The following is a 27618-nucleotide window of genomic DNA, read 5'->3' on the forward strand; positions in this document are numbered from 1 at the left end:
GCTCCTTGGCTCTCTATAAACTCTCTGGCCACCTGTGCTTATTGCATTTTTTTTTTTCTTTCTGCAATTCTGAGATCATCAGATCTGATCATTCTGCAATCTCTCTTTTATTTTGTGCATTTCAATGCTAAAGGCAGCTTTAAGGAAACCAAGAGGCCGATTTTCAAAAGATCTAGACCCCTAACTTAAGGAGTTTGGCGCCTGGATCTGGCAAGTGGAAAATGTTCCCTATCTAAGGATCCACATTTAGACTCCTGAATTTAGAATCCTAAAATATGGGTGGAGCCAGGGGAGGTGGCAGGTCACGATTATCAGCGCTGGACGCCCAACGCCGGGATGGGAACAGCAATCCTAAACTCAGGCACTTATTTTCAGCAGACCTAGGGGTCTAACTTAGGGTCCTATGAACATGAGAAGTGCCCTGCTGGGTCAGACCGAGGTCCGTCGAGCCCCGCATCCTGTCTCCGAGAGTGGCCAGTCCGATAGGTTTAAACCATACAGAGAAGGCCTGTGAGCCTATGGTGATAATCACTTACGCAATATGACAGTGAAATAAACTACTTTAACCTGAAAACAATCCCACCCACATTAAGGCTCCTTTGTTTCTGGCCCTGCTTTTGCCAGACGTGTTCTGCTTCTACTGAGTTTCCTTTGTCCTCGATCATTTCATCTCCAGAGGGCAGGGAGAAACTCTGATATCAGCAGAAGGGAGTCTTTGGAGATTAGGAACATAGGCCCTCGTGGAGCGAGTACCAGTTCCTATCTGTAGAACTCACTGTGTTCACGTCTGCGATCGCTTCCAGGTAGTAAGGAGTCTTCTGAGCATTCAGGGACGTAGGCCCTCGTGGAGCGAGTACCGGATCCCGTCTTAGCAATCTGAAATCAAGAAGAGAGAGCGGGGCCCCCGTGGAGTGGGTACCCCTAGGTAGAGGCAGAGCAGCAGAGAAATAATTCCCCTTGCTAACTCGATTCGTAGTAGCAAGCAAAGACCCTTTAAGGTGGAAGCGGATGACATCACTACGGGAGGACGCCCCCGAGGTTCGCACCCTTGCCGGTACAAACTCTGGAGCGCGCGCGCGCACCCTTCCATCATCAGGAACATGGCGGATCCGCAGCGTCAGGCCAGCCCGGGGATTCCAGGAAGTACGGCGAGGAGAAGCCGCGGCAGCATCTGTCCGTCAGACACGAAGGGAGTCGCCACAAAGGTAGAGAGGGTGGAGCGAGGGCGAGAACAGGCACGAACGCAACAATAAAGAAGGGTTATTTACCCTTTCAAATAATACTAATACAAGGAGACATGCCACAAAACTAACAAGGAACAGATTTAAAACATAGAAAGTACTTTATCAGGCTCTGGAATCTCTTGCCAGAGGATACGCTCAAGGCAACTAACATAGCTGGGGTTTAAAAGAGGCAAAGCCCATAACACATTATTAGCTATTACTATCCCTGGGAGTGAGATCTACTTCTTGGGATCTGCCAGGTACCTGCCACCCAGATTAATGGTCATTGTCAGAGACAGGATGCTGGGCTCGATGCACCTTGGTGTGAGCCAGCATGGCACTTCCTATGTTCTGTTCTTCACAAGATTATATTTAACAGCGCTGCCACTTGATTTCTACTGCAGATTTTAAAAAGGAGGGAACTGGAATCCTGGTAGGTATCGATACCTTTTATTGGACCATCAAAGGAAAAAAAAAGCTGCGACTTGCCTTTAAATCCCCCGCGCCCAAATCTGTTGCATCTGCTTGCTGATCGCCAGCAGCTGCAAGCCTGGCTCAGATGCTGCAGTGCGATCATTTCCAAGGTTACAGTTTGAAAGGGTTATTTAAAAAAATCGGCATTATGCAGGTCTGTAATTCGCTGAATAGCTTTTAAGCACCCTTAGCGATGGACAATTCAAGAGGGAAGTTCACTGACATATCAAAGGCTTGCATTACAATCAAACGCCTTTGTCAAAACAATCGCAGCCGGGAATCCGCTGAGTCATCATTTCAGCCTTCCCTAACCTCTGATCTTTTCATCTGCTGTTCATGTTTCACTCCGCATGGACAGCACATCCAAGTGCCTAGCCGCAGATGCATTAATAGGAGGGGAGAGCACTCACTTTCAATTCTGCCTGCCTATCAAAGTAATTTCAATTAAGTCCAAATCAAATCAAGGTCAATTTCATAATGAGATGTTATCAATTACTGGAAGTAATCCGGCTTTATTTTGCGACTTGTCCTGGATGTTTCACGGTGAGGAAAGCAGAGCGAGCTGAGCGGCTTTCAGCATTACCTCACCTGCCACGGCTCCTCTAAATCCGTTCTTCCTTAAAGTAAGAGTCCGGACCGGAGGATGCGCAGCGCTGGAATGCTTCGTTTCAGTTGCGGAATACTTCTAAGGGCCAAGTGCCGCGCTCGCATCTGCCTTTGCACCGAGTTTGACCAAAAAAAAAGTTACTCGGGGACTATAACAGGGCCCAGTAGGGAGTGAAAAGAGAACCAATGGGGTGGGAAGAGAAAGCTCCTTGGCTTGATTAAATCCAGTCCTCATATGGAAGCGATGGAGGGGCCAGATCTGAGCCGAGGGTATAGGCACTTATTTTGCTGTGGGCTCTCTTGGTACTCCTCAAGTTCCCTTCTGTCTTTTCTTTCAGAGTCAGAGATAAGAGGTCCCCCCACTTCCAGTCTCCTGCGGGATTCCAGCTGTGCATTCTGAATGCAACGGGCCCGGGTCCCTCAGCTGCTCTACGGAAAGGAAGCCACCCCCCCCCCCCCCCCCAAGGTGAAGGTCACGCATAGAAGCGATAACTTCACTCCACAGCTACATTTCTAAGAAGCCGGGCCAGCTCAGCGGCCGTGCTGTGCACTGTCACAGCGGAGATCCGAGTTCAACTTCCAACACCAGTTCCTGGCTCCTTGGGAGGCAGCGTTCACAGCCTTCTGGTAGAGGGGGGGGGACGTTGCTTAAATACCAAACTCAGAGAGCAGGAATACTGGCTTCTAACTGGAATCATGCATGGTTCAAATGGGGACCAATCCCACTGTGATTGAAAGCTTTCGGCGCAGAATTGTCAGCCCTGGTCCTGACTGAGCTGAAAGCCCAAAGTTAAAGGAGGAAATTGCCAGTCAAAAAAATTGTAATTTATTCAAAAGAAGAATCCAAACAGGATACTTTGAAGGTAGTAATATACTTTCTTGGATTAGCAGAAATACCAGGTGATGGTATTCGGGGCCTCACAGGCAGCCCCGGCCGATCTGAAGAAAGGATCCACGAGACTCCGACAGCTCATGAGCAGCAGCATCTTAGCCGCAATTTATTTTTTATTGAGCTAATAAGAGATGGCAGAGCCTCCAAACATCCATTCATTCTGAGCATTGAAAAAGCTGAGACAGGGGGAGGAAATCCGAGTAACCCGAAGAGACACAGAGGGAGTCTCAGCCCCGCTGCGCTGCCCGCAGAGGGAGGATCAAGGGACAGAGCACGGAAGTCACTCTCGGGACATCTTCCCGAGGTTACCGTTTGATTTATTTTATGCCATTCCCCGGAAAAATGGGCTACATGCTCAGAAAATAAAATAACTACCAGTTCTTCCCAGCAGCCTGCGTGAAAGGCGGATGAGCCAAGGACACCAGCAGGAAGAGAGAGAGAGAATTCAGCTCGTGCTGGAAGCGCTGCCCGTGCATGCTTTTGTCTTTCTTGCACTGCGTCTCTGTTGCTGTCTAAAAAGCAAGGTTAATTATCCTTAAAAAGACAATAGAGAAGTTTAATTAAGGCCCCGGCTAGGGGCCATGTTCTTGCTTGGCTTCTGCACGTTAATTGTGCACCCGGGAGGCCGGGCTGGGAGTTTCCGTTGGGCGCTTTCTCCGATTATTAAGCGTTGCAAGGATCCGAGGCCCTGCAGACAGATTTGTGTTCATGCATCCGGGGCCCAAAGGCGACGGAAAACGCGAGAGGCTTGCCGGTAGCACGACGGAGCTACACGAAGCACTCCCCGCCGGCACTGCTGCCCCCTCCCCCCCCCCGCCTCCTCCTGCGGTCAGGGCAGAAAAAGCACTTCCTGCTGCCCTGCTCCCTACGGCATCGCGCGCGCGCTGCAGGCCCACGCCGGAGGGAAGGAAGACGGGTGAGAGAGAGCGCCCTACCGCGGCCGGGAAGAAAAGCCGGGAGGAAGAGGGACACAGGCAGGTGTGAGGAAGGTGCAAGGCGTCACAGAAGGGAAGGGGGAGGGAGAGAGAGAGTCGTGGGCAGCAGAGCTGCAGGCGAGGAAGGACGCTGTACGTTACTCGGAGCTTCGTGGTGCATGAGGAGCGCCAGGAACGGCCACCTTTGCACCCATGTGCGTCCTAACTCTGGGAAAGAGACTGGAAAGAGGAAAGAGACTCCTCCATAACCGTGCACTCTCCACCCACGCAGGACAGAGCTCTTCTTCACTTACTTTCAAGCAGGGGCCACGTTGCTAAAAACAAACCAAACCAAGAATTTGAAAGACAATGAGACTGCCGAATGGCACAGACCAATGACCCCCACGCTGCAGCACCTGTCCCCCACCAGTCTCTCTTTCAACCCCCCCCACCCTGTCTCCAGCCATTCTCTCTCTCTCTCAAACCCACCCCATCCTCCTCCACTCGATCCCCCCCCACCATCGATCGCCCTGTCCTACCGTTCTCTATCAATCCCGCTATCGTGCCCCCACCTGTCTCTCTCTTTCAATTCCCCCAACATATTCTACCACTCTCTCTCAAACTCCACCAAACTCTCTCCCACCAGTCTCTCTCAAACCCCACCCCACCAACCTGTTCCACCATTCTCTCACTCAGTCCCCTCCAAACTCTCCCACCAGTTTTTCTCAACACCTCCTGTCCCAATCTCTATCATTCTCAATTCCCTACCCCATCTCACCGCCTCTCTCAAATCCCCTTCAGCTTGAACTACCAGACTCGCTCGCTCTTATACTGCCAACCCACCCTGTGCTACCATTCTCTGTCTCAAATCCATCCTCACTCTCTTCCATCAATCTCTTTCCATTCTCACCCTGTTCCACTAATCTTTCTAAAACCCCCTCCCACTCTCTCCCACCAGCCTCTTTTAAACTTCCTCCCACCCTGTCCCACCAGTCTCTCTCTCTCAAACCCTCTCCCACCCTGTCCCACCAGTCTCTCTCTCTCAAACCCTCTCCCACCCTGTCCCACCAGTCTCTGTCTCTCAAGCCCCCTCCCACCCTGTCCCACCAGTCTCTCTCTCTCAAACCCTCTCCCACCCTGTCCCACCAGTCTCTGTCTCTCAAGCCCCCTCCCACCCTGTCCCACCAGTCTCTCTCTCTCAAACCCTCTCCCACCCTGTCCCACCAGTCTCTCTCTCAAACCCCCTCCCACCCTGTCCCACCAGTCTCTCTCTCAAGCCCCCTCCCACCCTGTCTCACCAGTCTCTCTCAAACCCTCTCCCATCCTGTCCCACCAGTCTCTCTCTCTCAAACCCTCTCCCACCTGTCCCACCAGTCTCTCTCTCAAGCCCCCTCCCACCCTGTCCCACGAGTCTCTCTCTCTCTCAAACACTCTCCCACCCTGTCCCACCAGTCCCTCTCTCAAGCCCCCTCCCACGCTGTCCCACCAGTCTCTCTCTCAAACCCTCTCCCACCCTGTCCCACCAGTCTCTCTTTCTCAAACCCTCTCCAACCCTGTCCCACCCTGTCCCACCAGTCTCTCTCTCAAGCCCCCTCCCACCCTGTCCCACCAGTCTCTCTCTCTCTCAAACCCTCTCCCACCCTGTCCCACCAGTCTCTCTCTCTCAAACCCTCTCCCACCCTGTCCCACCAGTCTCTCTCTCTCAAGCCCCCTCCCACCCTGTCCCACCAGTCTCTCTCAAACCCTCTCCCACCCTGTCCCACCAGTCTCTCTCTCTCAAGCCCCCTCCCACCCTGTCCCACCAGTCTCTGTCTCTCAAGCCCCCTCCCACCCTGTCCCACCCTGTCCCACCAGTCTCTCTCTCAAGCCCCCTCCCACCCTGTCCCACCAGTCTCTCTCTCAACCCTCTCCCACCCTGTCCCACCAGTCTCTCTCTCTCAAACCCTCTCAAACCCTCTCCCACCCTGTCCCACCAGTCTCTCTCTCAAACCCTCTCCCACCCTGTCCCACCAGTCTCTGTCTCTCAAGCCCCCTCCCACCCTGTCCCACCAGTCTCTCTCTCAAACCCTCTCCCACCCTGTCCCACCAGTCTCTCTCTCTCAAACCCTCTCCCACCCTGTCCCACCAGTCTCTGTCTCTCAAACCCTCTCCCACCCTGTCCCACCAGTTTCTGTCTCTCAAGCCCCCTCCCACCCTGTCCCACCAGTCTCTCTCTCTCAAACCCTCTCCCACCCTGTTCCACCAGTCTCTCTCTCTCAAACCCTCTCCCACCCTGTCCCACCAGTCTCTCTCTCTCTCAAGCCCCCTCCCACCCTGTCCCACCAGTCTCTCTCAAACCCTCTCCCATCCTGTCCCACCAGTCTCTCTCTCTCAAACCCTCTCCCACCCTGTCCCACCAGTCTCTCTCTCTCAAACCCTCTCCCACCCTGTCCCACCAGTCTCTGTCTCTCAAGCCCCCTCCCACCCTGTCCCACCAGTCTCTCTCTCTCTCAAACCCTCTCCCACCCTGTCCCACCAGTCTCTCTCTCTCAAACCCTCTCCCACCCTGTCCCACCAGTCTCGCTCTCAAACCCTCTCCCATCCTGTCCCACCAGTCTCTCTCTCTCAAACCCTCTCCCATCCTGTCCCACCAGTCTCTCTCTCAAGCACCCTCCCACCCTGTCCCACCAGTCTCTCTCTCAAGCCCCCTCCCACCCTGTCTCACCAGTCTCTCTCAAACCCTCTCCCACCAGTCTCTCTCTCTCAAACTCTCTCCCATCCTGTATCACCAGTCTCTCTCTCAAGCACCCTCCCACCCTGTCCCACCAGTCTCTCTCTCTCTCTCTCAAACCTTCTCCCACCCTGTCCCACCAGTCTCTCTCTCAAACCCTCTCCCTCCCTGTCCCACCAGTCTCTCTCTCAAACCCTCTCCCTCCCTGTCCCACCAGTCTCTCTCTCTCAAACCCTCTCCCACCCTGTCCCACCAGTCTCTCTCTCAAACCCTCTCCCACCCTGTCCCACCAGTCTCTCTTTCAAACCCTCTCCCTCCCTGTCCCACCAGTCTCTCTCTCAAACCCTCTCCCACCCTGTCCCACCAGTCTCTCTCTCAAACCCTCTCCCACCAGTCTCTTTCTCGCTCTTTCAAACCTCCCCCCACATCCCTGTTCTCATCAGTCTGTCTCTGAACACTCCAGCCATGTTCATAGCAGTCTCTCTCTCAGAGCATCTCAGTGGCTGGCAGCAGGTAACGGTTCTCCTCCTCCTGAGGGGATCCAATGGGGCTGGAGCTAGGCCCACAAAACCTTCCTACTCCCTTCCTGGGCTAGGCCACAGGTCAAGGACGGCGCTGCTGCACCGCCTCGTCTTCCCCTGGCCCCCTGCTGTCTCCTCCTCCTTTCGGCCTGCACCTCCAGTGTTTTAGAAAATGCAATTGGGAGATGCACTCGGGGGTTGGTGAGAGCCACCACTGGCTTGTGGGCCATGCAGTGAAGAGCACTAGTGTAGGGCTTAGAGCGCTGAGCTTCAAACCCAGAGCTGCTCTCAGCCTTAAGCCCCTCATGGTCAAACCTAAGACTGTAAGCTCTCTGGGGCAGAGAACTGTGAAGCAGACATATTTTGCAGTCTGAGAAATGCCTATAAAGGAGCTGTAGAAAAGAAACAGAATTATGACATAACATTTCTTGGTGGATGCCACTATTCTGAGAACATTTTCCTGGTAAAAACAGTGTTATCTGGATCTGGTTCTTAGAACAGGAATCCATCATTCTGTGGTTGCTATATGAACCATCCCTGCTATTTGTTAATTACTCTGAGTTTGATGCCAGTGAGCTGACAGATATAAATACACATGAAATCACATCCCAGCTAAACAAGGGACACGAGAGCAGAGAGGAAAGTGCACCCGCACAAACTACTGCCGCCGGCTGCTCCCTGCTTTCATCGCACTGCCTGACCTGCTCTCTCTCCCTTCCAACAAATAAATTACTCAGGAAGCAATTTCCTTACCCATCTGAAATAGCAGAGCTTCCTGGCTAGGGAGGCTGCTGCGTCACTGGATTCCCACAGCACCTGTCAGCACCTTGCTAAGTCATTGATCCCTGCGGAGAACCCCCCTGCCTGCCTCCTGAGTATTTATATCTGCCACTCAGCGCTCACTGCCACGCCTCATGGGGGACGGACCTTCCCTTTCGGTTCTAAATACTCCAAAGAGGCTCCCAGCAAAAAACCAGGGCCCAGGAGCAGCGAGAGAGCTGGATTTCAGCTCAAGGGAGCAAACGAACAGAAGAAGGTGCCAGACTGGGTCAGACCGAGGGTCCATCAATCCCAGCATCCTGTCTCCAGGATGCAAGGACCCAAACATTAAATAGATCCCATGCTACTGATGCCCATAATCTGCAGTGGCTATTCCCTAAGTCAGTTTCATTAATACCAGTTAATGAACGTTTCCTCCAGGAACTTGTCCAAACCTCTTTTAAACCCAGCTACACTAACTGCACTAACCACATCCTCTGGCAATTTATTCCACAGCTTAATTGTGCGTTGAGTGAAAAAGAATTTTCTCTGATTTATTTTAAATGTGCTACATGCTAACTTCATGACGTGCCTCCTACTCCCTGTATTATCTGAAACATTTACTCATTCAAGACCTCTCATGATCTTAAAGACCTCTATCATATCCCCCCTCAGCCGTCTCTTCTCCAAGCTGAAAAGTCCTAACCTCTTTAGTCTTTCCTCATAAGGGAGCTGTTCCATCCCCTTTATCATTTTGGTTGCCCTTCTCTGTACCTTCTCCATCGCAATTATATCTTTTTTGAGATGCGGCGACCAGAATTGTACACAGAATTCAAGGTGCGGTCTCACCATGGAGCGATAGAGGCATTATGACATTTTGCATTTTATTCACCATTCCCTTCCTAATAATTCTAACATTGTTTGCTTTTTTGACTGCCGCAGCACACTGAGCTGACGATTTCAATGTGTTATCCACTATGACAACTAGATCTTTTTCCTGGGTGGTAACTCCTAATAGGGAACCTAAAATCGTGTAAATATAATATGAGTTATTTTTCCCTTTGTGCATCACCTTGCACTTGTCCGTATTAAGTTTCATCTGCCATTTGGACGCCCGATCTTCCAGTTGAGCAAGGTCTCCTGCAATTTATCACAATCTGCTTGTGATTTAACAATGCTAAATAATTTTCTGTCATCTGCAAATTTAATCACCTCACTCCTTGTTCCCCTTTTCAGATCATTTATAAATATATTAAAAAGCACCGGTCCCAGTACAGATCCCTGAGGCACTCCACTGTTTACCTCTCTCCACTGAGAAAACTGACCATTTAATCCTACACAACCAACACATGCAGCTCTTTGCTGCAGACGTGCCAGAGAGGGATTTTCAAACTTGCGTGGCACAGAGAATATTCCTTTGCCACTTTGACTCCTTTTTGTTAACATTACTTTTCTGCAGAATTATAGCTTTTATTCTCTCTAAAGACATCTCTAACAGGTGCAGGGCAAGAAAACGTAAGCTGCCAGCATCTCTGCTACAGGATCTTGCTACAAGGCGTGGTGCAATACAGTAATGACATCTGGGATCCTGTCTCCCCTTCTTTCCTTGACATAAGGCAGCTCATGTGTCTTCTGGGCAGACCCGGTCGGGTACCAGCTGGGCTGCCTATCTCTATCTTTTTTGAGATGTGGCCTCCAGAACTGAATACAGTATTCCAGGGGAGGCCCCACCATGGACCTGTACATGGGCATTATCACCTCCTTTTTCCTGCTGGTTCACCTCGCGCTATGCAGCCCAGCATCCTTCTAGCCCCAGTCACTGCCCCCTCACACTGCTTTGCTACCTTCAGATCATCAGCTGCTATCATCCCGAGGTCTTTTTTCTGCTCCATGCTCCTCAGTCTCTCATCCCTCATCAGCTACAGCTCCTTTGAATTTTTGCACCGCAAATGTACGACTCTGCAATTTTTGGCACTGAATCTTAACTGCCACGCAACTAACCCCTCCTCAAGCTTTCTAAGATCACATCTCATTGTCCTTACTCCTTCAGGTGGTCCAGATCTTAGCATCATCCACAAAAAGAGAAACTTTGCGCCTATCCTTTTGCAATATCTCTTACAAAAATACGGAACAGAACCAGACCCAGAACCGATCTCTGAGGCCTTCCACTGTTCAGAATTCTCTCCTCGGAGTGACTTCCATTTACCACTACCCTCTGTCATCGGTTAGTCAACCAGTTTCATGTCCAATCCATCACTTTGGGACCCACTCCCAAATTTCTCAATTTATTCATGAGTCTCTTATGTGGGACAGTATCAAAAGCTTTGCCAAAATCCCAGTAAACCACATCCAGGGCATGACTCTGATCAAATTATCTTGTCACCCAATCAAAAAAAAAATCAATCATGTCAAACAAATCTGATCTTCCTCTAGTAAAACCACGCTGCCTTGGTACCTGCAACCCATTAAATTGTAGATAGATTCGAGAGACAAAATGGCTGCCGAGGAGTGAGCAGCAAAAAATCGAGTTCCATGGCTGTTTGGTTTTCTTCCTCGCTTTATAATTTCCTAACATAGAATTTTCTTCTTCAGACTGTGGCATTATGCCACCCACAAAACAAAAAGCGAAAATTAAAGAGATTGCCTCAACGCCGATTCAATCCACTCGGCAACCACGGATCGAGGAGGTTTTCACTGGCCTGGTGCAGTTACAGCCGGAGGGAGGGGCCGCTAGAGGAGTCAACGGAGAGCAGCCATTGAGACCCCCCCTGGCCACAGAAACATCGCTGAGCCCCGGCGCGCCTAAGACCCCAGAAGCGCCGCTAAAGAAACTGGAACCCGATGTGAACATCTCGGCTCTATTGGAAGGAAAACCAGCCTTCCAGGTGAGGAAGGGAGGAAGTCCCTATCTCCTCGGTGAGCTTAGAGTCACCTAGCTCCAGGGATCCACCCGTTGAAGCGCCACAGAAAGCCTGTGAAGGTAACAGTTTTCTTAAGCCTGAAATGAGAAAGGAAAAAAGAATACGTGTTGTATGTGAATCTTCACACTCCATAACTTCCAATGTGACTTTGGGACATATATTGAATGCTATTTCTGCAATGGAAAAAATCGATTGCCTCTTTGACTACTACTATGGTTAAAGAGAGTATTGAGCAGAGCCATGTCTTAGAAAAAAGATTGGAAAAAAATGAATCATTAACCTCTGGTTTGGAAAACAGAGTCATTGAAATGGAAAAAAATCCAAATAAATTTGATTAAATCAGAGAACATTCAAATGACCAAGATGGAAAATTTGGAAAACCTCATAAGGAGAAATAATATAAGAATTTTAAATTTTCCTAAAATGTGCTTGTTGTCTCATCGAGAGTTACTTAGATGTTATTTCATCAATATATTGAAAATAGCGGAACAGGACTTGCCAAAAATTTAAAAAAATTATATTATATTCCCCAGCCAGACAAAATGAAGGATCAGCTTGACCAGAAGGAGGAAGTGGAGGATTCCAAATATATTGGAGAAATCTTTTGAGCTGGTGGTAAAGGAGAGAGCCACTCTTTTTGTCCAAGTAGATTCATCAGTTGAAAGAGATTTAATTCTGAAGATGTTCTTTCGGAACCAAGCTCAGAAATTCTATGGACACCCGATTAAAATTTTCCCTGATGTTACTAAGTTAACGCAGTTAAGAAGGAAAAAATTCTTGGAAATGTGGGGGGAAGTTTTGGCAAGGGGGGCAAAGTTTTTGCTCCGGTTTCCATGTCATTGTTTAATTCTATATAAAAATTCTAGGTATAAATTCAAAGAACCGGATCAGTTACGTGTGTACCTTAATTCTCATTCCAGTTAGCTTCAGGGGGAAGTAGGACTATGGATATACATGCACAGGTTAACTCAGAAGCATTATGATGTATAATAAATGTGTAACAATTTCTTTTGATTCTGCTCTTTATCTATATTTGTCTCCCCTATTTCTTATAAGGTGGGCTAAATAGAGGGGATGTTAATGTATATCATATAGTATGTTTATTTCTTTTTACTTACATTTAATTCTCTTTTTCCCCTACTATTTTAAATGCCATAAATTCTGAACAGTGTGTTCTGTAAAAATGTATGAAAATTCAATAAATAGATAATAAAAAAAAATTAAATAAATAAAATTGTAGATAGATTCCTTCAGCAGAATCGCTATTAATTGTCCCAGCTCCAAGGTAGTGCCAACTGGCTTGTAGTTTCCAACTGCCTCTCTGCTCCCACTTTTGTGAAAGAGAACCACAGCCGCCTTAGGACCTGCCACCGCCTCTCTGAGCTCCTTTTGTGTCACAGGATGCATCTCATCCGGCCCCATGGCCTTCTCCATTTTTCAGTTTTACTAAGTCCACACAAACCCTCTTGCTTCATAAATGGTGTGGTAGCCACCACACTCCCATGCGTACCCTGGCTAAACAGCAGAGGTCTTTCTCTAAGGTCCTCTTCAGTGAACACCAAACAAAAGTATTTGATTGGAATTTCTGATTTTTCATTGTCCATCTTGCCTTATATTGCTCCTCGTCACCTCTCAATCTTTCAATGCCGCCTCTGGCCTTCCTCCTTTCTCTGACATCATTGCAAAATGTTTTGTCACTTCGCTTTATCTTTGTAGCATTCCTTTCTTCCAATTGTGCTGTTGCCATTCTGGTTTCTTTCCTCTTTCCAAGCTTTTCCAGATATCCTTGCCTCTGTTCATCTTTTTGAGATTTGAATACTAGATTTTTTTTGCCTTAGTTTTTCCAGTCACCTCTTTAAAGAACCATATTAGCTTCCTTTTACTTTTCTTATCTATAGAGTTGTTGCCATTATTATGCAGTTCTCTTTGGGACCTGGTGCAAAGGCCCCTCCTAAAACTGCCAGTAGGTGTTGATCCCTTTCCTCCCGGGAGTAGGGAGTGGCTCGAAGAGCTGCAGCTAAGTCCAAAAATCAAAGGTGGTCCTTCCGCCACTGCTAGCCAAGGGGCCGACCCCGCACTGCATCCGCCACTGACCGCCCCGTTCTCACCTGCTGCCCTGTACACTCGCTCTCCTTCTTTCAAACCTCCGTACATTTCACAACTTTAAAGGCTTAAGTGATGCTGCTCAATCTCCTGAAGAACTGGGTGATAAGGAGGAAGAGCTTCCATGGACCGGTTATCGAGTGTTATCAAGTGCACATCACTGCAAGCGTCTCAACCAATGTCTCTGCATCCCCCGAGCAGCACCACCAGCACTGGTCAGCAAACTCGTACATATGGTCAGGGATGTCACTTAGGACAATGTAGACCAGTGGCTCTCAACCCAGGCCTCGGAACACACCTGACCAGCCAGGCTTTCAGGGCTTCCAGAATGAATATGAATGACGGAGATTTGCATACAACAGAGACAGTGGGTGCAACTCTATCTTATGCATATTCATTGTGGAGATCCTGAAAACCTGGCTGGTTAAGGGGGTCCTGAGGACTGGGTTAAGAACCCCCTGCCACAGACAACAAGGGCCAGTTGTATGCGAAATGAAGTAACAGCGATACAGAGAGGAACACCTCTGTATCAGCTGGGCCCTTCTGTAATACTGCACACCCAGCTGGTTTTCAAATCACCCTTGTAAATTTGAGAATAATGAAACCATACCACCAGGGCAGGCCCAGTACCTCAGTGGCAAGCGCTGCACACTGCCAAGCAAAACGTTCCTTGTGCAATCCCCAGGCTGGGTCCTTAATAACCTAGGGCAGCTTGAGTTATGGATAAGGCAGGTTATAGCTTAAGGGTGACCCCCCTCGTGGCTGGATACAGGACCCATGATCGCAGGTTCTGGCAGGATCCCTGGTGCTTGGCACCCTGGCCCAGGACTTACGCTGCAATGATCAGACTAGGTATCGAATGTGGGGGGGGGGTCTATTAAAATAGGGGAAAAATCAACAGGTAGCTGCAAATGAAGGCTCGTGGTGCCAGCTTGATTCTGACTAAGCAGGAAGAAAAAGAAGAAACCACCAGGTCAAACGCCCTCCCCCTCCCCCACATACTCAACCAAACCAAGCTGATGACATCACAGTGCGGTGGGAATACACAGAACCCTGATGATGTCACCAACAAGAGGGCAGAATGGCCATTACCCGGACTGAAATTTCACGACACGGCCAACAGGATCATACGAAGAGAGCCTCTCACTCTGGCTTACCCGTTCCATCTCCTGGAGATACAGCAGCACGATGTCGCCAGCCTTCTCATAGCACGTGATGATCTCCTGCTCGCGGTCCACATTCAGGTTATTTTCGGAGGAAGAACGGGGCAGTTTCTCCAGACAGAGGCCTAGAAATAAAAAATAGAGAGTATTAAAATAGGAACGCTTAAAGGTTTTGCTCATTTCTGACCAACCTCCACATGCCTGGAGATAAAAGACTTTTGTACCCCTGTGCAAAATGTAATTAAAATTAAGATGGTCTGGTTTGAAGCCTGGTTCAATCATGAACCGCTCACAGAAAGGGGGTGAATGCAGAGCCGTTTCAAGGGTATTAGGTGCTCTACGCAAACTCTGCAGCCTCGGGCCCTAGCCCCCAGAGCTCAACACTGTCCACACCCCCAGCCCACTCCACAAACAATTAAACATTCTGCATTTTATAATAACAAATTTTACACAAAAACAACATTCAAAGTTTAGTCTTCTTAATTAAAAATATCACTTCACCATGTACGTTTTAGCTGAAGGGGAGGCAAAACCCAGGTGTCTGGACTGATCCGGGTACGTACAGGGAATTAGAATTACAATATTCTACACCTCCCATATCAAAACAGCACTAAGTGCCAGTACTTAAAACAGTTACAACCTTACCTTTGAAAGAAAAGGCAAATATTACACCAGGCCTTAAAACCCCACTACACCTCCTATTAGCCAAGCTGCTATAGATCCATACACAGAAACTACACATTACCAGAATACCTCACCTCAGTCCAGATGCAGTACATAGACAAACCCTCATCAAATATAGAATAAAAAGACCATGAAGTATAAACAGAAATGTGAAAACAAACTGATCTGGAAACCACAACAAGCCAGACTCTGTATGCAGTGTGACAATGAAAAAAGAAAAACATCACCAGTCCTCATAAATCAAATATAATCAAGAAATATAAATCAATCATAATAAACCATACTAACAAAAATAATATTGCCACACAGATGACAAACACAATAAAATACAATAATTAAGAACTCATATGGAATGGTTGGGAGTCTCATCACCAAACTCTCTTCTGCAATTTGACTATTCCTTGATTCCGGCACCAATAAAACAACACATGTTACTATCAACCTGTAGGAAAGCCTGGGCAGCTATATGTACACAAGTTCAACTTTCGTCGCGATTAACTCCACTGTTAACAATAACGAGACATCCTCTATTCTTACCCGGCTTAGAAACCGGTAGCTTTCAAAGATGGCATAAGAAAGGCCTAACCTACATATACCAAATGTTCGAACCAGTAACCGGTCGACCTTATGATTTTACAGACCTACAGAGAGACTTTGCCATCCTACCCTCTGACACATATGCATTTGTGCAAGTCAGACATTTTCTGCAAAGCCTAAATTTCACACCTCATGATATCACCCAATCCCATAAAATTTTAAACTCCCTATTTGCAAAAAGCCCACAAAAGACTACAATCTCCTACCTTTCTGGAGTACTGAAATCACAGGCCTCATTATCACAACTAGACAGAATCTATAAAAAATGGAAGGAGTGGCCTCTATTTACATTATCCCAGCCCCTCTTCCAAAAACTATTTTCTACCATATCAGAGATATCTGAAAATATCATCCTACGAGAGACCCAATATAAATTTCTATGGCAAATTTATGTTGCTCCGCCACGCACCCACCAGACGTGGATAAATTCTACGAATATGTGCACTAAGTGTGGAGTAGCAGTCGGCACTTTTTATCATTGTTTCTGGGATTGCACACATATAACTCAATTTTGGGACCAAATACGAATTACTTGTGCACAGATGCTGCAGACTACACTACCTCTTCTACCAAACCTCTGGCTTTTTGGTGTATTTACTACACCGGACCAACATTTAACACCGACTGACAAACTGTTCCTTCAAAAAGCAGGTGTAGTGGGAAAAAGAATAATACTACATAACTACATAGTATTATTATCATCATTATTATTATTATGGCTATCTAAGTCAAATGGATGGAGACTAAATGTTAAATATGCCATAGAAATGCAATTTATAAGTCATGTATTATCTTTGACATTTTCCTTTATTTTGGTGGACAGAAGCCAGGACAATAAAACAACATTAGTAGATTCTCCCACCTATCTACACATGGCATCCCCATCTCTACCCCATCCCCTGCCTATCAAGCCCCTCTCTCTCTCCTCCTTCCCCATCGAGAATCTCCCCCCACCCCATACAGATTGCAAACACCATTCATCTTTACTGGTGGTGGCTCCAGGCTTCTCCTCTCTCCCTCAGCAGCAGCTTACTGACGCTCCTGCACTCTGCAGGGCCAAGGAGCCTGCAGGGAAGTGCTCCTGCTGGACAGGGCCTGCTTCAAACACATTCATGGCACCAGACAGCAGGCACTTTGGCTGCTTGGGGGTGGGAGTCCTGAAACACAGCATGGGCGGCACTGGAGGGTGAGCGCGTCCACCGGTAGGGACTGGGACCTGAAACACAGCATGGGCGGCACTGGAGGGTGAGCGCTTCCACTGGTAGGGACTGGGACCTGAAACACAGCATGGGCGGCACTGGAGGGTGAGCGCGTCCACCGGTAGGGACTGGGACCTGAAACACAGCATGGGCGGCACTGGAGGGTGAGCGCTTCCACTGGTAGGGACTGGGACCTGAAACACAGCATGGGCGGCACTGGAGGGTGAGCGCTTTCACTGGTAGGGACTGGGACCTGAAACACAGCATGGGCGGCACTGGAGGGTGAGCGCTTTCACTGGTAGGGAGTGGGACCTGAAACACAGCATGGGCGGCACTGGAGGGTGAGCGCCTCCACTGGTAGGGACTGGGACCTGAAACACGGCATGGGCGGCACTGGAGGGTGAGCGCTTTCACTGGTAGGGACTGGGACCTGAAACACAGCATGGGCAGCACTGGAGGGTGGGCGCTTCCACTGGTAGGGAGTGGGACCTGAAACACAGCATGGACTGCACTGGAGGGTGAGCGCTTTCACTGGTAGGGAGTGGGACCTGAAACACAGAATGGACGGCACTGGAGGGTGAGCGCTTTCACTGGTAGGGAGTGGGACCTGAAACACAGCATGGGCGGCACTGGAGGGTGAGCGCGTCCACCGGTAGGGACTGGGACCTGAAACACAGCATGGGCGGCACTGGAGGGTGAGCGCTTTCACTGGTAGGGAGTGGGACCTGAAACACAGCATGGGCGGCACTGGAGGGTGAGCGCTTTCACTGGTAGGGAGTGGGACCTGAAACACAGCATGGGCGGCACTGGAGGGTGGGCGCTTCCACTGGTAGGGAGTGGGACCTGAAACACAGCATGGGCAGCACTGGAGGGTGAGCGCTTTCACTGGTAGGGACTGGGACCTGAAACACAGCATGGGCGGCACTGGAGGGTGAGCGCTTTCACTGGTAGGGACTGGGACCTGAAACACAGCATGGGCGGCACTGGAGGGTGAGCGCTTCCACTGGTAGGGACTGGGACCTGAAACACAGCATGGGCAGCACTGGAGGGTGGGCGCTTCCACTGGTAGGGACTGGGACCTGAAACACAGCATGGGCAGCACTGGAGGGTGGGCGCTTCCACTGGTAGGGACTGGGACCTGAAACACAGCATGGGCGGCACTGGAGGGTGAGCGCTTTCACTGGTAGGGAGTGGGACCTGAAACACAGCATGGGCGGCACTGGAGGGTGAGCGCTTTCACTGGTAGGGAGTGGGACCTGAAACACAGCATGGGCGGCACTGGAGGGTGAGCGCTTTCACTGGTAGGGAGTGGGACCTGAAACACAGCATGGGCGGCACTGGAGGGTGAGCGCTTTCACTGGTAGGGACTGGGACCTGAAACACAGCATGGGCAGCACTGGAGGGTGGGCGCTTCCACTGGTAGGGACTGGGACCTGAAACACAGCATGGGCGGCACTGGAGGGTGAGCGCTTCCACTGGTAGGGAGTGGGACCTGAAACACAGCATGGGCGGCACTGGAGGGTGAGCGCTTCCACTGGTAGGGAGTGGGACCTGAAACACAGCATGGGCGGCACTGGAGGGTGAGCGCTTTCACTGGTAGGGAGTGGGACCTGAAACACAGCATGGGCGGCACTGGAGGGTGAGCGCTTTCACTGGTAGGGAGTGGGACCTGAAACACAGCATGGGCGGCACTGGAGGGTGGGCGCTTCCACTGGTAGGGACTGGGACCTGAAACACAGCATGGGCAGCACTGGAGGGTGGGCGCTTCCACTGGTAGGGACTGGGACCTGAAACACAGCATGGGCGGCACTGGAGGGTGAGCGCTTCCACTGGTAGGGAGTGGGACCTGAAACACAGCATGGGCGGCACTGGAGGGTGAGCGCTTCCACTGGTAGGGAGTGGGACCTGAAACACAGCATGGGCGGCACTGGAGGGTGGGCGCTTCCACTGGTAGGGAGTGGGACCTGAAACACAGCATGGGCGGCACTGGAGGGTGAGCGCTTTCACTGGTAGGGAGTGGGACCTGAAACACAGCATGGGCGGCACTGGAGGGTGGGCGCTTCCACTGGTAGGGACTGGGACCTGAAACACAGCATGGGCGGCACTGGAGGGTGAGCGCTTCCACTGGTAGGGACTGGGACCTGAAACACAGCATGGGCGGCACTGGAGGGTGAGCACTTCCACTGGTAGGGAGTGGGACCTGAAACACAGCATGGGCGGCACTGGAGGGTGAGCGCGTCCACCGGTAGGGACTGGGACCTGAAACACAGCATGGGCGGCACTGGAGGGTGAGCGCTTCCACTGGTAGGGAGTGGGACCTGAAACACAGCATGGGCAGCACTGGAGGGTGAGCGCTTCCACTGGTAGGGAGTGGGACCTGAAACACAGCATGGGTGGCACTGGAGGGTGAGCGCTTCCACTGGTAGGGAGTGGGACCTGAAACACAGCATGGGCGGCACTGGAGGGTGAGCGCTTCCACTGGTAGGGAGTGGGACCTGAAACACAGCATGGGCGGCACTGGAGGGTGAGCGCGTCCACCGGTAGGGACTGGGACCTGAAACACAGCATGGGCGGCACTGGAGGGTGAGCGCTTCCACTGGTAGGGAGTGGGACCTGAAACACAGCATGGGCGGCACTGGAGGGTGAGCGCTTCCACTGGTAGGGAGTGGGACCTGAAACACAGCATGGGCGGCACTGGAGGGTGAGCGCTTTCACTGGTAGGGAGTGGGACCTGAAACACAGCATGGGCGGCACTGGAGGGTGGGCGCTTCCACTGGTAGGGAGTGGGACCTGAAACACAGCATGGGCGGCACTGGAGGGTGAGCGCTTCCACTGGTAGGGAGTGGGACCTGAAACACAGCATGGGCGGCACTGGAGGGTGAGCGCTTCCACTGGTAGGGAGTGGGACCTGAAACACAGCATGGGCGGCACTGGAGGGTGGGCGCTTCCACTGGTAGGGAGTGGGACCTGAAACACAGCATGGGCGGCACTGGAGGGTGAGCGCTTTCACTGGTAGGGAGTGGGACCTGAAACACAGCATGGGCGGCACTGGAGGGTGGGCGCTTCCACTGGTAGGGACTGGGACCTGAAACACAGCATGGGCGGCACTGGAGGGTGAGCGCTTCCACTGGTAGGGACTGGGACCTGAAACACAGCATGGGCGGCACTGGAGGGTGAGCACTTCCACTGGTAGGGAGTGGGACCTGAAACACAGCATGGGCGGCACTGGAGGGTGAGCGCGTCCACCGGTAGGGACTGGGACCTGAAACACAGCATGGGCGGCACTGGAGGGTGAGCGCTTCCACTGGTAGGGAGTGGGACCTGAAACACAGCATGGGTGGCACTGGAGGGTGAGCGCTTCCACTGGTAGGGAGTGGGACCTGAAACACAGCATGGGCGGCACTGGAGGGTGAGCGCTTCCACTGGTAGGGAGTGGGACCTGAAACACAGCATGGGCGGCACTGGAGGGTGAGCGCGTCCACCGGTAGGGACTGGGACCTGAAACACAGCATGGGCGGCACTGGAGGGTGAGCGCTTCCACTGGTAGGGAGTGGGACCTGAAACACAGCATGGGCGGCACTGGAGGGTGAGCGCTTCCACTGGTAGGGAGTGGGACCTGAAACACAGCATGGGCAGCACTGGAGGGTGAGCGCTTCCACTGGTAGGGAGTGGGACCTGAAACACAGCATGGGCAGCACTGGAGGGTGGGCGCTTCCACTGGTAGGGACTGGGACCTGAAACACAGCATGGGAGGCACTGGAGGGTGAGCGCTTCCACTGGTAGGGAGTGGGACCTGAAACACAGCATGGGCGGCACTGGAGGGTGAGCGCTTCCACTGGTAGGGAGTGGGACCTGAAACACAGCATGGGCGGCACTGGAGGGTGGGCGCTTCCACTGGTAGGGACTGGGACCTGAAACACAGCATGGGCGGCACTGGAGGGTGGGCGCTTCCACTGGTAGGGACTGGGACCTGAAACACAGCATGGGCGGCACTGGAGGGTGAGCGCTTCCACTGGTAGGGACTGGGACCTGAAACACAGAATGGGCAGCACTGGAGGGTGAGCGCTTCCACTGGTAGGGACTGGGACCTGAAACACAGCATGGGCGGCACTGGAGGGTGAGCGCTTTCACTGGTAGGGACTGGGACCTGAAACACAGCATGGGCGGCACTGGAGGGTGAGCGCTTCCACTGGTAGGGACTGGGACCTGAAACACAGCATGGGCGGCACTGGAGGGTGAGCGCTTCCACTGGTAGGGACTGGGACCTGAAACACAGCATGGGCGGCACTGGAGGGTGAGCGCTTTCACTGGTAGGGACTGGGACCTGAAACACAGCATGGGCAGCACTGGAGGGTGAGCGCTTCCACTGGTAGGGACTGGGACCTGAAACACAGCATGGGCAGCACTGGAGGGTGAGCGCTTTCACTGGTAGGGACTGGGACCTGAAACACAGCATGGGCGGCACTGGAGGGTGAGCGCTTTCACTGGTAGGGACTGGGACCTGAAACACAGCATGTGGTTTGACCCGCACTGGCTTCCAGCAGCTCTGGAACAGCTTTTTAATCAGCCTAAAATCAGAGTGAATATCGGCTTGACCCGACTGTCACCTGTGGGAAAAGTCTGGGAATTTTATCGTTGAAAATCAGGTTAAACTAAAAACAAAGGACCCTACTTATAATGGTTCAATGAAATTTAAATTGAGAAAAAAAAAACCAACAACAAAATAACATTTTCCTGGAGGAACCGACGGCAAGAGAAAAAGGGAGCGAGGCAAGAAGCCCTTCCTGAAAAGCATCGTCATTCCATAGGGCAGAGCCTCTGTAGGCTTATTTTTTGTATCTGATTTCTGACACAACATGGCGGCTGTCAGGGACACCGTTCCCAGGCCCTTCTCACCCCTCCTGCGTCACTTGGCAAAGGTCTGGTTCAGGGGCTCCTTCCGTAAGGGGAATCGAGAGCGAGGCGAGCACAATATCCCCAGCGGGCCCCAGCTCGCCCGGCTGCTTCATCCTGGGCCCTCATGTTCCCTTGCAACCGTGGTGGTTATTCCCGCCACAACACACACAGGAGAGAGAGAGACAGGATGCCTCATTTTTCGGGGTTTATTCCGGTGGACAGGAGGCGCCTGGGGGTGGGGGAGGGCAGATAGCACAGACGCGGGGGTCGCACTGGAGTGCGCAGGTTGGGGGAGCCAAGGTCACTTCTGAACTCTGCAGGATCAAAACAAAATTCTTCTGTGTGTTGCATGCTACAAAATTAGACTGGAAGGCAATAAAAACGTAATTGTTTTCGTAAAACACGGGATTTTTTTTTTTTTTTTCAGTAAAAAAAAAAAAAAGTTTGTTTAAAGCAAAAATGAAGAGCTGTGACCATTCCTGGCAGAGCCACTAGTCCTTCTCTTTATCTTGCATTCACGTCCCAGGGATTTACAACGTCGCAGACACCGACCCTCATCCGTAAAGAAGGTCTGACCTTTGGGACAGGCGATGAGTTATGTGCGAGGAGGTGCGCCTCAGGCCGGGATCTGGCGTGGACGGCGCAGAACCAGTAACACGGCCCAGCTTCTCGCACCTGCAACTCCTGCGGGGGTACATGCGAGGAGGCGGGCCGGTCACGCGGCAGACAGAGGCCGCCGGGCCACGCAGGAACCGGCGGAGGAGCGGGACGCACGCATCCGTGCGTCCCGCTCCTCCTCCTCTCCCCCAGGACCTGGGCTTCTGGACCCCGGGGGGGGGGGGAGAAGAGGGGCTGTGGCTGCAGCCTTTTACTCTCTGCCGCTGCTAGAGAGAGCGGTAGTAGGAGGATGGAGGAGCTGAAGGGGTGGGGGGGGGGAGATCTGCAAACTTAGGGGCAGGGATGAAAGACTTCAGGCAGGTGCTGGGGTGCCACTCTCCAAGCTTTTAAGAATCTCTGTCCGTCTCCGCAGAGGCCAGGAAGTCCCTCCAGAGCAGCCGGAGAGAAAAAGGGCCTTACTGCTTTCCCAAGCTATACCTGCTCCTCCTTCCAGCCCTCCTGTCGAAGCCGGGGGCATGAGGCCGAGTGGAGTCCTAACCCCAGGCCTGCTTTGCCTGCGTGGCAGGCTCTGGGGACTGTGCGGCGACCCTGCCCAGACCTCCACCGCCCAGCAGCGAACTCTTACTGGGAAGAGAGAGAGAGAGAGACTTTCTCTGCTGACCTTAGGAGAAGGCTCTCCCCCCAGGCTTCCCACACGGCTGCTGAAAGCTTCAATCGCCTTCCTACTCTGGGAGTTTAACCTCAAGGACCCCCCCCCACACACACACACACACACGGGAACCCTTCCAAAGCCTATTCACCTGACACTTTCCCTGTCCCTAATGAGCGTTTTGCCTTTGTCTCTAAATAGAACTAATTAACAGCCAGTCACTTACCGCGCCCAAGCAAACATGAAATATGAATGCGGGTCAGCGGCAATAGACCCCCGTCTCGCCTTACGTCCCCTCACATCACTGGAATATCAACAGGGATACCTGAACCGGTAACAAGAGAAGCAAGGCCGTGCACGCCGCTCTGAGAAAAGAGAGCCGCTGCTGGTTCAGTCCAGGACTATCCGGGCCAGCCCCCTGCACTGAGCTGCGATTCCATCCCCCCCCCCCCCGGGTCAAAGAGTGCTCTTAGAGGGACACCTAGTGGTCAGCCACAGTACAGCTGCCTTCTTGCTGCTTCTGGATTCTGCTTTGGGTCGACGGCCCAGGGACTAGAAAATGGGAAGGAATAAGAGAGAGATCTTCCAGGGGAGGAAAATCCCACCTCAGGCCAGTTCTCCTGTGTTTCCCAAGTCTTCTCTTGGCCTTCGAGCGGGTCAGTGCCTGCCGCTTACCTCTGCCTGTGGCATCACTAAGCCCCATCATAGCAAGAGTCTGCCATGACATAAGGAGAGAACCGGGGCCTCGGGTACAGAACCGTGGGAGGCGCAGATGCAGCGTCATGGCCAAAAATCACAAATATTTTGATGGCACTCAGAAAAATGCAGAACTGGGACTGAGGGAGAAAGCAAAATGATGTTGAAAAACTGAGCCTTCCCACGTAATCACGCGGGTCTGCAGCACCAGCTCCTTCTCTAGAATTTCTCCTCCCAGGCCTAGTTCACACAATTCGTTCTCTTTATTTATATACTTCGTTTAATATTTCGCCTTTCCTAGAGCATCCAAGCAGCTTACAAACCAGTGAGAAAACTTTACAAATGATTCTCTACTGGTGGACAACGCTGGACAGTCTCACTTCACAAGAAGAAACCCCTCCCTCAGCCGTGGGGATCCCACCTTTAAAATGCCATCTTCGCCCATGCTAGAGGCTCGGCACCCAAAGCGTGCGTGAAAAATGCCGAAGGTCAACCCGAGGATTTTCAGTTAAAAGAAAGAAAAAGAAATCTGTAAGCAGCGAGTTTCTGGCTGAAGTCTGCGTCATGCAGCTGCTACTATCCTACTTAACACTTCCATAGCGCTACACGACAGGTGCAGCACTGCCCTCCCCTCCCTCATACTCTGGAGGGGAGCAGGTCCTCTTTAAAATCCAGTGGGCTGAGGACCAGTCCAGGGGCTCAGGTGCCCGGTTTGATCCTCAAGTCGGGGCCCTCGGCTCCCCGAGGCAGCTGCAGAGGCAGCACTCACAACCCCGGGGAGACGGCAGGGAATTGTGGTCATTGCTTAAGGGTGACACCCGATGGCCGGATTCAGGGTCCATGAAGAGAGGGTTCCGGAAGGATCCCTGGTGCATTGCCCCCCCCCCTCCCCACGACTGTCGCTGCAGTGATCAGACTAGGTACGTTGAGTGGGGAGGGGGGAGAAATCCCCTGCGTAAATTCTTGATGAAGACTCCTGGCACCAGATCCCAGCCCTGCTTCCGACTGAAGGAGCACGAGGAAACTGCTGGGTCAAAAGAAAGCCTCTGGTTTTATTTGCCTGGCAGGCATTGGTTTTCTGGGGGTGGGGAGTGGAGGTTAGCGTTAACGAATGTTCCTGTGAAAAATAACAGGCAACCTCCGAAACCTCAGTCTTTACGTATGAACTGATCTCTCATTTCATAGTCATTGTGAACTGCACTGGAGACAGCAGCAGTTGAGTTAGTTGATCCCACTGGGTACGTAGACCCCACTGGACGTAGAAGATGTGAGGATGGATCAACAGAACCACATGGATGGCCGCTGCCATCTGACCAAGAACTACTAGGAGCTGCCCTGCAGATTAGTGTGGAGAAGTTGTGGATGAGCAATGTTATAGTGTTTGCTCAGTTGGGAGTCTGGAATGCTCTTTCCTGTATCGAGTTTATTCAAGCTCTGATGAATTTGAGTCACTGAGTGAGGTCCATGCTTGACTTCTCGAAGTTGATCAGAAAACCTAAGATTTTTAGAAGAGCTATGATTGAGCTCAGAGAACGTAGCACTTTATTCCTTGAGTTCGCTGTGATAAGGCAATCATCCAGGTACGGGAAAACTTGTATTCCCTATTGATGGAGATGCGCTGCCACTACCGCGATGCATTTCGTAAAGACCCTTAGGACTGACAAGAGGCCAAACGGGAGTAATCTATACTGGTAGGTGGAAGAATGTACCTGGAAGCGGAGGTAGTGCCAATGAGAAGCGTGGCTGGGAATGTGAGCATATGCATCCTTTAGATTCAAGGCACACATCCATTGGTCCTTCTTTTTTAATTGGCAGGATTGTGCTGAGGCAGTTCATTTTTAATTTCTCTTGGAAGCATATGTTTATTCAGGTGTCTGAAGTCGAGAATGGGCCGCAGTCCCCCCATTTTCTTGGGGATAAGGAAGTATCAGGAATAGAAAGCCAGTGCATGCCAAGATACTGGGATTGGCTCTCTCTCTTGTTGTTGGAGAAGCAATTGGACTTCTAGATGAAGCTGCAGTAAATGAGATGGTGCCGGATGGAGCGACAAACAAGGTAAGAGGGATGGAGGCCAGGTGAAATAAAACTGGCACCTAGACTGCACAGCTTGGAGGACCCAGAGGTTCTTGGTGATGATACCTCTCCTCTATGAAATGTCATATTCTTCCCATTACTTGAAGAGTCCAAAACAAATTGTTCTGAGAGATCAAAAACTAAACCCCAGTTAGGGCTAGTCCTGTTGTGTAGGTTTCTGTTGACCGCATTCTCTTTGTTGAGGCCTAGCTAGAAGTGGCTTGAACAGTGGGCCTGAAGGGGCAGTAGAAGGTACTGTTGAAAAGATCAGTAAGGCTGCCTGTGGAAGTATAGTTGTTTGTAAGGACAGAAGTAACAGTGCGCTGTGGAGGGCTGTTCAAGAGTTGTCAAAAGCAACTGAACTGCTACATTCTGGTCCTTAATCTGAGCGACTGTCTCACAGAGCTTTTCGCTGAAAACATTGTTCCCTAAGTAAGGGATGTTCACCAGTTTTTCATGGACATCCTCTCAGATGCTACTTGCTAAAAGCCACGCCATACATCTAGCCTCAATAGAGGCAGAAGACGTACGTGAAATGGAATCAAAGGATTTGTATGCTGATTGGCATGGATGGTGGATGCTCTCTTCTGCATCCAGAAGTGGTTGTGGATAATAATTGCCTTGCTTAGTGACAGGTAAGAAAAGCTTCAACTTTTGAATGCAATCATGAATGTACTGCACTATGTAGAACCAGTGGATGGTGATACTTGTAGACAGAATTGCACTTTGAATCATTTTCTTGCCAGAGTTATCTAGAAGTTTGTGGTCTTTTCCAGAAGAATTTGAGTAAATCTGTATCTTCTTTGCATTTTTCATAGCAGATTCAACTACTAAGGAGGCAGATGAATTACACCAAAGTCTGCGAGTGCTAAATTCTGAATTTGAAGTCTAACTTTCTAGCTGCAGGAGTGACCGAAATAGAAGTCTGCCACAGTCTCATCTATAGATCATTGAGGATGTTGTGCACCAGTAGGGCCATTGGTTCGGTTGGAGTGTCTAGTATTGGAAGAAGTCCAAAGAGCTCACAGCAGGGGGGTCTTTGGATGCCCAATGCAGACCCATCTTTTCCAGAACTTAGAATAGGTAAAATCTTCTGGTGGCAAGGTGTGGTCCAGAGGATCTGGAAGAGCATCAGAGGATATGCTGGTACAGTTTTCATATGAGCCTAACGGTGCTGGGTTGCTTACTCAGGATTCCAGTGACAAAAAGCGTGAACTGGGAGAGGCTTCTGGTTTACTCAGAGGAGAAGCAGCCTGGTCTAGGATCCCCTACCTGCTAGAATCAAAGGTTCTGATGATGAGTTCACCACTTATTGAGATTCCAGTCTGAGATAAGTAGAGATAGTGGAAAGGAGAGGCTGCAATGTTCCTTCTGTCTTCCTGGTCAAAGAGGTAAAGAAATTCCTCACCACATCAGTGATTTGGTCCAGCGACTAATGTGTCCTCTGGCCTAGTGTAAGTGATGGGACATCCTCTTCCGAGACCAGGATAGCCTCCTGCATGAGAACATGTGACCTGTTAGAAGTAAATGGTACTATAGAGGTCATTGGTTCTGCAGTCTCCAAGCAAAGTCATTCTGCTACTAGTCCAGACAGAGTTAAATGCCCTGAATATAGGTATTGGTAGAAGTAACCTGATCCGTTCTCCCATAAATCTAGGATGGGCTGTATAGAGCTGTGTTGGTAAAGCAGTTGATAAATTGATGCATCAATGGCTTTGATGGGGTAGAGTGTTTACACCCTTGGATTCTTTGGTATACTTCAACAGGTCGTTAGAGATGTATGTCAAGGAATACAGTGCAGGTTGACAATATTGTGTCAATTGCATCAGAGCTGTGCCGTGGGTTCTTGTACCGTGCATTGCAGGATCATGTGATACAGAAACCTGAGCAGCTTTGACAGCAAAACAGGTGTGTCTGTAT

The 27618-nt window shown here is 50.9% G+C and overlaps 1 protein-coding gene across 3 annotated transcripts in view; it reads right to left on the reverse strand.

Annotated features, from left to right (window-relative positions):
• TTC7B (tetratricopeptide repeat domain 7B) overlaps window positions 1–27618 on the reverse strand; it is a 336037-nt gene that overhangs the window by 284688 nt on the left and 23731 nt on the right. For all 3 annotated transcript variants that reach the window (XM_029597785.1, XM_029597787.1, XM_029597786.1), the window contains exon 4: window positions 14281–14411. In XM_029597785.1, coding sequence (XP_029453645.1) covers window positions 14281–14411 — 131 coding nt within the window. The remainder of the gene's footprint in view (window positions 1–14280; window positions 14412–27618) is intronic.

Source organism: Rhinatrema bivittatum, chromosome 4 (genome assembly GCF_901001135.1).
Source record: "Rhinatrema bivittatum chromosome 4, aRhiBiv1.1, whole genome shotgun sequence".
Taxonomy (NCBI): Eukaryota; Metazoa; Chordata; class Amphibia; order Gymnophiona; family Rhinatrematidae; genus Rhinatrema; species Rhinatrema bivittatum.